The sequence below is a fragment of the Ceratosolen solmsi genome, unplaced genomic scaffold (genome assembly GCF_000503995.2).
Source record: "Ceratosolen solmsi marchali unplaced genomic scaffold, CerSol_1.0 scaffold1, whole genome shotgun sequence".
Lineage (NCBI taxonomy): Eukaryota > Metazoa > Arthropoda > Insecta > Hymenoptera > Agaonidae > Ceratosolen > Ceratosolen solmsi.
The window spans coordinates 10,541,227-10,551,979 of record NW_011948415.1 but is presented as its reverse complement, the minus strand read 5'-3'; the positions used below and the strand labels follow the sequence as shown (position 1 = coordinate 10,551,979).

At 35.3% G+C, this 10,753-nt stretch overlaps 3 protein-coding genes across 3 annotated transcripts in view; 1 reads left to right on the top strand and 2 right to left on the bottom strand.

The window, feature by feature from the left end:
• Sin1 (SAPK-interacting protein 1) overlaps window positions 1–876 on the bottom strand; it is a 2,375-nt gene extending 1,499 nt beyond the window's left edge. Inside the window, exons 1-3 of the mRNA XM_011507914.1 lie at window positions 476–876; window positions 252–392; window positions 1–122 (exon numbers count right to left, since the gene is read on the bottom strand). The exon at window positions 1–122 is cut by the window's left edge and continues 144 nt beyond it. Of these exons, the coding sequence (XP_011506216.1) occupies window positions 1–122; window positions 252–392; window positions 476–548 (336 nt within the window). The 5' untranslated portion in view covers window positions 549–876. The remainder of the gene's footprint in view (window positions 123–251; window positions 393–475) is intronic.
• Window positions 877–929: 53 nt separating this feature from the next.
• On the top strand, window positions 930–2,403 carry Ufd1-like (ubiquitin fusion-degradation 1-like). The gene is made up of 5 exons (XM_011507913.1): window positions 930–1,169; window positions 1,254–1,368; window positions 1,441–1,595; window positions 1,711–2,259; window positions 2,335–2,403. The coding sequence occupies exons 1-5, from the start codon at window positions 1,167–1,169 to the stop codon at window positions 2,401–2,403; spliced, it is 891 nt and encodes a 296-aa protein (XP_011506215.1). The 5' UTR covers window positions 930–1,166.
• A 21-nt stretch (window positions 2,404–2,424) lies between these two features.
• On the bottom strand, window positions 2,425–8,795 carry CBP (sarcoplasmic calcium-binding protein). Its single transcript, XM_011507912.1, has 6 exons — window positions 8,311–8,795; window positions 5,712–5,846; window positions 4,783–4,950; window positions 3,127–3,267; window positions 2,952–3,032; window positions 2,425–2,877 (listed from the first exon to the last, which is right to left on the bottom strand). Exons 1-6 carry the CDS (start codon window positions 8,452–8,454, stop codon window positions 2,731–2,733), a joined length of 816 nt encoding a protein of 271 aa, XP_011506214.1. The 5' UTR covers window positions 8,455–8,795; the 3' UTR covers window positions 2,425–2,730.
• Window positions 8,796–10,753: the final 1,958 nt, after the last annotated feature.

The following is a 10,753-nucleotide window of genomic DNA, read 5'->3' as shown; positions in this document are numbered from 1 at the left end:
TATGTGATTTGGATTATATTGCCATTTAATGTGTTTAATTTTTGAAGCCTGTTTCTTCTCTAGCTCCATTTTTTCTAATCGTTGTGCTGTATTTGTTCGCTGTCTATGACTATACTCCATGTCTACAAAAAATTTATCTATCTATATATATATATATATATATATATATGTCTCTGTGTGAGCGTATGTGTATGCATGTATAATCGTTATCCAGCTAAATAAAAATATTTACAAAACAATGCTATCATTACCCATTTGAATATCGTACGAGTCGGTTAAAACATCAAGATCTTCTTCGTCGCTATCCTCAATTCCTGGATATGTATATAATATTCCATTATTCTGCAAATCCTTAGGTATGTCGTCTCTTGCCATAACCATTTCGCACATGCCTTGACAGATATAAGAAAAATAATTCGTTAAAACTACTGTTACGCTTAAAGTAGCTTAAACAAATTTTATATAAATAATGTACCTGTATCATCGGTGGAAATAAAACTATCTCTTATATGCGAAAGAAGCCAATGAGAATTATCATAAAGGGCCATTTTTCTTGATCTATAAAGATCACGAGGCACTTTTTATCAAAATTTATATTACTTTGTCCCTAAACTTGCAGCACTGCCTCGATTATCAAATAATTGAAAATTAATGTCTGAGAAGCACATGGCGTCGTCCCACATTAGTATGTCAACAAAAATATAACCTATCAATCAGTACATCTTTCGGTACGTCAAACCCAATACATGAAAATTATTAACTAAATCACAATTCATCGTGTAAATAAGAAATAATCGTGTTGTATTTGTATCCGAGAGTGCCTCTTTAATGCCGAGCAGCTGATACCAACAACGTTATATACGATTTTTAACATTGTACATGTGTCAGTAGTATATATTTGTACACAGAAACGACTAGCCGCGCGATCATTCGGTTTTTCACAGAAACATTAACTTGGCTCCTATATTCCGTACTTCACTATATACTCCGCCTTCCACCGCCATGTACATACGCATGTGTCAAAAACAACTGCAACTCTCTGCCAAACGCTTATAACCTACTTCATCTTGGACGCACAGTCATTGTCTTTGTCAGTGCTCGTATTCCAAGTACTCGGTACTCTGAAAATTTTTCGAAATTTATAGTGCGACATCGAGGACTACAAGATGGTGAAGTTTTATTAGCTTATACTACCCACCCCTTTATATACATCGGCTTTATATTAATGATAATATTAATAATTTGTGTTTTAGTTTGGGTTTAACGTATTCCCAGAAATACCACGGCCTCTAAATACCCAATACAAATGTTTTTCCGTATCTATGATTCCTGGTAACGAGCGTCAAGACGTTGAACGAGGTGGAAAAAGTAAGGAATATGCACGTAAAGATCTACTCTCGCTATAATCAATTGCCAATCGTCATTATTTTTTTATTTTAGTTATTATGCCACCGTCGGCCCTTGACACTCTTACCAGATTAAATATTGTTTATCCAATGTTATTTAAATTGACAAATAAGAAGACTAATAGAATTACTCACTGCGGTGTACTTGAATTTGTTGCTGACGAAGGAAAAGTATACCTTCCATATTGGGTAAGATAATTAATTGTAAAATCTACCTTTAATACTCCATATTTCCATACTCGACGCTCTACTTGAAAAGCTCAGAGTTTGTATGATATTTTTTTTTTTTTGTTTCTGTTGAAAGATGATGCACAACTTACTTCTTCAAGAGGGAGAGCTTATAAATGTTGAAAGTGTCACAATACCGGTGGCGACGTACGCTCGCTTTCAACCGCAATCCGAAGATTTCTTAGATATTACCAATCCTAAAGCTGTATTAGAAAATGGATTGAGAAGCTTCGCTTGCTTAACAACCGGTGATATTATTGCAATTAAGTATAATTCGCGCGTATACGAAATGTGTGTTTTAGAGACCAAACCAGGTTCAGCTGTGAGTATCATAGAATGCGATATGAACGTTGAATTTGCACCACCAGTCGGTTATAAAGAGCCCGTGAAATATGTCAAGCCGGATGAAAGCGTAGTGGATCCGGTAGATTTAATGCCGGAGCCAACTGGATTTGTTGCATTTAAAGGGCAAGGTAATCGATTAGATGGGAAGAAAAGGAAAGAATCGGGACAAATAGATACGTTGCTGGAAAAGCCCGTTTATATAAGAGGAATACCAGATTATAATTACAATATAGGAAGTTTAAAATTCTTGCGAAGCATTAAGCCAATCAATGTGAAAGAGGTAATAAATTATTTTAACACTTTAACCTTCGCTTTCGTTTGCTGCTCGCTTAACATTCGAGCTACTCTCTTTCAGATGAAGGATCAGGATGAATTCAAGGCGTTTACGGGAGAAGGATTTTCATTACGCAAGTCAAAAAAATGATAGTCTTTACAGGAATCTTTACAGTCGATCGTTAATTTTATTATAAAAAACATACAGCTTTTACGAAACATTTAATGTAGCACGATGCATGGTATTATAATACCAAATGTGGCATTATCGGCGCATTAAATGATATAAAATTTGTTTTTCCATGTTGTAAATATAAATATATGCCTAAGTATAAAAGAATGGATAAGGATAAGTTTTTGAAGTACCCGTTGGTACTAGAAGAGCATCAATATGTCAAAGTGCACGAAAGAATCTTATTAAATAAAGGTAAATAATATATCACTGCGAATGACTAACGTTATAAAGCCATTGTATTTATTAATCAACCAATGGTCCCCAAAAATGTTTGCTGGGCCTTGAATGGTCCTGAGTTAGGAAGAAATCTCGTCCTAATTTGACAAACTCTTTCAGACTGATCTTTCCGTCTTCGTTGGTATCGATAAAAGTAAAGCTAATTACAGCATGCTGTAATTAATTAGACAATTAATTAGATTTATAATAAAATATTACATCTACGTATCATATGCCATAATACATACGTCATTATCTAATCCTAGACATTTGAAAAAGAGTTTAAATTCTTGTACTGAAATTTCCCCACTCTTGTCCTTATCGACAGCCTGTAAAAATGTATAAATTTTTTAATCCATAAATACACCAAGTGTAAATATTAATGTATGTATGCAGAAATTATAATGCAATTTTTAAACGTACTTTAAACAAATACGGTAAGAAACTGTGTACTTTTTCTCTCAATGATTTATCCTCAAGAACGTGATGCATTTCTCGAAGATACTTTTCAACATCAACGAGATTATATGGACTAATTTCACCCCACTGCTCAATCCACATTTTCTAAAAGCAATAATGTGTATATATATATATATATATATATATATTAAATAAAATTTAATATGCAATAATAACGAAATGAAATTTCACATTAATTTTTACAATCAAATAATGCCATGATAATAATCTTACACTGGTAATGGCGAAAATTTCCTCTCAATACGACAAAACTACAAGTCTTTAATTAAAATAATTAATATTTTTATGTCTAATAAATGTATTTATAGATACAAATAAGCGTGAGTTTGCAATTTTTCAAGCAATATATGTTTAAATTTTATTTATATTATTAAATACATATAAAATGTAAGTTAAAAGTGAATTTAAAGATCTAGAAATTATATTTAATTTTAACTTTCATTGGCATAAAAAGGATAAAAATAAAAGAAAAAAGAAAATTGATCGAGCCAATTATCAACATTGTAAAATAAATTTTTTGAAAGATTGCGCTATAAGGAATAAGACTTATGTGTTTAATACTTATTGAAATGATAATTGATTATAACGTTTATAATTTATAATTTTTAATAAAGATTTTTCATTATATTTTAGCTTTTATTTCGATTACACTTATAATATATATTAAGCAATCCTATAAAAATACATAGAAATAGTCTCTTTGAATAATAATTAATTTACAACTTGAATCGTTAATCGAGTATCTATTAAAATTTAATGTTTTTTTTTTTTTTTTTATTTATTTATTAGATTCACATATTTGATACTTATAATATTAATATATAATGATTTAGATTTTATTAAAAGCATAGAGAATGATAATATATTATATTTACGAGATTTCGTTTGCAAATTTTAAGTTAACTTTTCACGATGCTTATTGCTGAATTTATTATAAAAGAACGACAAAGGATATTTATTCATAACATAAAATATCTATTATGCTAATAATAAAATCACCATAAGATTAAATTTCCTACACTTAAGGTGACATGAAAATGAGTGATGAATAGTTTATGAATTATTTCATTTGTGTGTTCTCTCTTATGATTTAATTGATAAATGTACAAGTTGCACTATTTGAATGGATTAAACTACTAAAAGTGAATATAAAACTACTTTTTATCATTCATTAATTGTACATAGTTTAAACAAATATTAAAACAAAATTATAGGCATTATGTTAATTAAAACATATCCAAAAGTCTTTAGATTTATCGTTAAATTAAAAAAACATCATTTAAATTCAAAACGATATACCGATAGGCAAACGAAATATCAACAATTTTGTATTATATTAATTTGTCTATTTAATTGTAAATTCTATACTGTTCTCTATAATAATAATAATAATAATAATAATAATAATAATATATACACATTTGCCATTTATCGAGTTATATTAGTATGAAATAAAGTATTGTTAATCGATAACATTAAAAGTTTACATAAATTTTACTAATCTTTTTTATTATTGATAAAAGATTAGAGGCGGTTTAATAAATACGTTTTATTACAAATAATCGAAATAAAATTCATACAAAAATCAATAAAACTCACGCGTAAAACCTCTTGGAATTCGTCCTTCTGCTCAGTTGTAAGGTGTCCCAATTTTGCAAACCTTTTCCCCAATAGCATAAAATCATCGTAGCTAAGGACTCCATCCTTATCAACATCCAAATGACTATGCAACGTTCTCATTTTTTGTCTCCAGAAATGAGATTCCGCCTGTAGAAATTCATAAATCATAAATATTCGCGATAGTAATATAAAAAGATCATTCTTGCAGATCGGCAATTGATCTTAGCGGATTATTATCGGATTATCGGATTTATGTCAAGGATGCGGCCCATCAAATAAATATGTCACAATTGTTATTATATAACAGACGCTTCGGAACACCTGCATTATTGACAAATAAGAAAAATCGGTGACCAATGATACGATCGAGCAAAATATCTTATATTTCTTTATCTTACATTAAATTAAATATTATTGTTATTGTATCGTTGAATTTTCTTGCTATTTCAATTTTTTTTGTTTGTTTCTTTTTGTTTTTGTTTTTTTAATTAACATTTTAAGTGGAAAGTTGTACTAATGTAATTTTATTATGATGCAAGTAACGTATCTTCTAAAACGTTATTTAGTGTTCAAATTACAAAAATTCACAAAAAAAAACACTATTAAGTTATTAATTTAAATTCTATCTGCTAATAATTCTAAAAATATATATATATATATATATATATATATGATAATTTTATGTCAAATATTGGCAGCGTCGCGAAGACTATATATACGTCTTTATTTGCACACAACATCTATCGCTCTCTTGATGCTACTTTTAACAAAGATCTTGGCTTATCAAGGCAATGCAGTAATCGATAAAACATCGGTCTTCCCCGAGCAAACACAATAAACGAACAAAGTAATCGCGATCGAATGCAAGAAGGTACGCGATAAATTGCGTTGTCACAGTTGTCACCTACCCTCGAAAATTCTTTTCTAGACTCCTCGTCGTCACTGTCGCTCTCTTCGTCGCTCTTCTGGTCCTCGTCGAGAGATGCCGACCTCCTTATCTGATGAACTCTGCGCTTACCGTTGCTCATCTTGCGAATCGTGTGCTGAAATTTATAATAAAAGTGATCGATCGATCGATCAATATTATCACCAGCCGATCTCATTGTCTCTCGTCATTCGGTTTCGAACGATACGACATTTTTACAGTTTTACTCATCTCTAATCAACATTCCCACCCGTGTTATTACCAGGTGTTGTTTGTCTGCGCACACATGTCAATTTGGCGAGTGAGTAATAGTGTCGCGTTGACGCATTGCAATTACTATTCAAATGCTTAGCATTGAAAAATAATGAAACCTCGATGTTTATCATGTTCGACCGGCTTTAATGTTATTTGGAATACGTAAATGTTTGTTAAAATGCCGAGGGTGCCGTATTTAAATATGCTTCGAGGCTTTTCAACTTGCCGCTTCTTAACAGCAAGAACGCTCGTTTTCTTCGAGCATAAGACAATGCTTTCTCGACAAAATTCAAACATTCGGCCATTGTGTTTGTATTTTGCACGTGAAATTCCTTTTAATTAAAAAAAAAAAAAAAAAAAAAAAAAAAAAAAAAAAACCAACGGGGATCGTTAAAATTAAGCTATATCATACAAAAATGTTGTTATCAGTGTTAGGCTCACTTACTCATTTGCAAATGCTCTTTACAATTAATGAAATGTCTATCGCCAAAGGTGAATGACTTCTTGAGATTACTACGTTTATTTTCTTTATTATTTATTTATTTATTTATTTACTTGTTCGTTTGTTTATTTATTTTATCGACAAATCTATAACAGCATGTATTTAAAAGAAAGCAAAAATTTGTTTTATTTTTTTATGAAAAATTATAACCATTTATCGTGCGCCCTGAGATGAAAACAAAACTGACAAATTTTTAACCAAACGTCCAACAAATATTTAATATTATTCTCATCCTCTTCTCGGACTGCTATATGATAAAAAAAACAGGTCCACGAAACTATACATAATTGCTGCCACGGGGTATATAGTTCTTGCAGATGAGACAAGACGTTAAAACTTTATACAAAAATTTGTAATTCCGTATAAATTAGAGGAAATCCGTGCGCTTTATAAGCAATTATTCGAGTATTTTATTAAGCAGTGTTTACATAATTAATGAATGAATGTTAGCACATTTTAAAAGCAAAAGCTGTATCGATATTTACACTGCTTTGCTTACGTCTGATAAAATTGAAGCGTAAAAAAAAAGAAGAGAAGAAGCCAAAAACAACAAAAAACATATGCTCTCTAATATATGCTTTTTGTTTTTATTTTTATTTATTTTTCTCTCCTCTCGCGAGCATAATTATCGCCAAATCATTCCCACTCGGTAAATAGTGTAAATCGAATGTTTCCCACGAGTCAAAAATTATTTCTCTCAAAGCATACAAAAACACTTTTCTTATCTAAATGATATTAAAAAGAAGCGTTTTAAGAAAAAAGCGGACAAAGAAGAAGAAAAAAAACGCGCCCCGATAAATAAAATCGTCATCTGGAAGAAACTAGAAAAGCCAAATCTTACATAAGTACACCACTTTTATTATTCGGCTGCACTACTCCAGCGTCAATTCACCAAAATATAAAACTTATCCAACGGATTACCTAATAATCAAGCAACCGTACATAAACATTACCGGAAAAGCTAATGGCACGAGTGCCACGACATAATGGAGAAAAGCGATATTTATTTGCAGATTAGAGGAGAAACTTGATTTGATGACCAGTTCCATGCTCACATAGACCGACCACTACGTTATTTTCATTTATGCCAAAAAGAAAAAGCCTTTTCATTCTGGCTGCGCATTCTTCGTTCTTCATTCGCGCATAAATGCAGCCCACGATCTCGAGTTTATGTCGGTAAGTTACATGCCCGCGTCCTTCCGCTAAATAGACAATAGAATAAAAAAAAAAAAAAACAACAACAAGACCCCGGTGGAGTGGAGAGGAAGATCGTCTCGCTGACGAGAAGGAAAAAAGACAGGCGAAGCCCAATGGCTTTCGCGACACCGATTAGGCTACACCGAGAGACTCTCAAGCAGAGAGATCTCAGTCTCGTCCCGACATACGAAACGGCATCTAACCCCATACTCTCCCTCCCATAAGCCAATCGTTATTTTCAGCGAACCTCTTTCTTACGCTTTGCTCGCGCTCCCCGATGTCATCGCACTCCCGCCGTCAGAAGGCCACGCGCGCACACCGCGTCCCCTGTCCTTCCTGTCCATCCAAACGCCATAACAAAGAGGAAGGAGTTTATTCAAGCTCGAGTCGTCGATTTAGATGCAAGCTGTCGCGACTTTCACGACGCGTTACGAAGGATTATGGCGCGGCATGCTGACTTTTCCCCGTCGACGCGTCGGCGACCTGTGACTCCCAGCGCCAGTGTCGAATAACGCGCAACAAAGCCACACGCACGGCACGCATTAAGGCACGAGGACACGAGTCGATTCGCGAATATCGTCGAGCCTCGCGATATCACCAAGCCTGCACCCCATAAAACGCATCTTACTTCGAGCCTCTGCTGCGAGACGCTCCCATAAGGAGTTTGCTCCAGGAGTCCGGCACATAGGCTCGGCCCGACTTTCCTCTCGAGCAGGCTCCTCTGGCCCAGGAGGACCGAGCGCAAGCACATCCTCATGAGGGGGCTCGTCATCTCGAGCTTCGTCTATCTCGATAACAATTGGCCCTGATTGGCAATTCGCAACTGGCAATTGGTAGGAAGTCTGTTGTCCGGTGTCACCGAGGTCCTGCTGCACGACACTTCTCCAGCTCGATCGCGAACACGACACTGTGCGCGAGTGCTGAGCACTGGCCCCTTTTTTATTTAAAAAACAACGGCGACGCCGATGCTCGCCTCCTTCCCGCTCTACTCCCGATCACCCTTTTCTTCTCTCCTCGCACCTCCCGGTCTAACCTTGGCCAGCCAACCAACAACGTCGCCAGCGAACCTGCTGAATATCTCGGCCCGTCCGTGCCCGCTGGACGAACCCGCTACTACCATTCGCTTGCGCGCTTCGCCGTTGATAAGAATTGGATGTCAAAGACTTTTCGCCCGGCGGAGGAGGCTAGTGTTGTTTTCTCTCCCCCATCGCTCCCCCCCCCCTCCCCCCACCCCCATCGCCACCACCATCCCCCTCCCACGCCCCGCACTACGCCGCTGCGTTTAATCGCAAGATGCGAGCGACTTTTGTTTCGGCGCGTGTCGTCTCGCATGACACTTGGCCGTTACCCCCCACCGCCACCACCATCCCCCTCCCACGCCCCGCACTACGCCGCTGCGTTTAATCGCAAGATGCGAGCGACTTTTGTTTCGGCGCGTGTCGTCTCGCATGACACTTGGCCGTTACATTAATTTTCCCCTCCTGTTCTTCTTCTTCTTCTTCTTCTTCGCGCTTTATCTCTTCCCAGCGTCACGACGATGCTCCTCCAATTCGCAATAGACGCTCGAGATAATGATGGAGGAGGCGTCGCTGGAAGGACTCGGCAATAACGTGATCCCGGACACGTTCTCCGCTCACGAAGATCGCCGTACTTATTATCGGCCCGCAAAATGGCGCACCATAGATCGGGCGCATTCAAAAACCGCTCTGGCATTGGCATCATACAATTTTTTAGCGCAATTCAATGAAGAGGGGGTGGAGGAGGAGGAGGGGGGTGGCGCTCGACTCGCTAGCTCTTTCAATGCGATAATTGATGCGCGAGGCGTCGAACGTCGCTCCTCGTACGTGCGAGGCAACGCATCATCGAGCCTCCCTCCGGTTATTATTCACACGTCTTCCCACGCATCTGCTATCCAAATAATTGCAACTAGTATGTTCGCCGCGCTCGCGCCCCATCTCCCATATTGCGCAAGAGCCCGTGGAATATCAGAAGCAAGGGTATGTTGAAAGTGAAAGGTGACTGAGCCTTCGCGATTAGCCGGAACGTAACGAAAGCAACGATTTGCATGCGTAATCTCGATTTTGAATTTATCTCTGGCCTCGGGATCATCTTTATTCTTCCTTTTCAAAAAAATAATTTGAAATTTATGTATTTACACGAGTATGCATCTGGCTGCATAATAATAACTATTTATCACGCAGAGAGAGAGAGAGAGAGAGAACGATGGTAAATTGATCATCCTTTGTGAATTTAATTTATGGATTAATGGATAAATTTCGAGATTACGAATGTGCACTTGGTTGCCCATAATAATGCCAAAGACAAATTTACTTGTCGACTGAGAAGCGCTAAAATTTGTTACATCATCGAAATTTCGGACTTTTAGACTATCGTTAATACTGCTATTCCCTTATAATCTAATCAATAATATATTTCATTATATAATTACATTGTAATTAATGTAATATAATTAAGATTCTTAATCATTAATATTACGTAATATACTCGATTATGTTATATATCCTAATATATTCCATTATACTGATGTATTGAACTTGATTGATTGATTGGCGAATGGGGTTTATAATTACAAAATATTTGTCACTGCATGTAATATAAAAGCTTATGTTTAAGAATGGATGAGCAAAATCGTAAAATTGTACTATCAACATTTGAATACGAGTAATTTGACAACAAACACATAATACATACGATAAAATTTAATTACTTAAAAGCTTTTTATATTCTTATCAATTCGTGATCTTAGATTCTCAGCGCAAATTAGATAAAACTTGTACTTTTCTTTGAGTACATTATGAGCAAATTTGATTTCTCAGTAGAATATTTTTAGAGATTGTACCGATAAGATTACTGACAAATTTATTTATTAAAGAATTTGCAAAAAAGCTTCGTGTATACCTACACGTCGGCTGCTCTCAATCGTAATTTACTGCAAAATTGACACGACCTCATTTCCCTTTGTTTACTAAGTTACATATTCTATTCGATTTGTTAATCGAAGTGATATATATATATATATATATATATATATATATATGTTTTAACATATC

Excerpts from the sequence above, each read along its gene's own strand:
- Ufd1-like (XM_011507913.1), top strand. Across the intron at positions 1,369-1,440 it reads CGTTGAACGAGGTGGAAAAA|TTATTATGCCACCGTCGGCC; the intron begins GTAAGGAATATG and ends TTTTTATTTTAG. Across the intron at positions 2,260-2,334 it reads AGCCAATCAATGTGAAAGAG|ATGAAGGATCAGGATGAATT; the intron begins GTAATAAATTAT and ends ACTCTCTTTCAG.
- CBP (XM_011507912.1), bottom strand. The coding sequence starts at position 8,454 with ATGACGAGCCCCCTCATGAGGATGTGCTTGCGCTCGGTCCTCCTGGGC. Across the intron at positions 4,951-5,711 it reads CTAGAAAAGAATTTTCGAGG|GCGGAATCTCATTTCTGGAG; the intron begins GTAGGTGACAAC and ends GAATTTCTACAG. Across the intron at positions 3,268-4,782 it reads AATTCCAAGAGGTTTTACGC|AAAATGTGGATTGAGCAGTG; the intron begins GTGAGTTTTATT and ends TATTGCTTTTAG.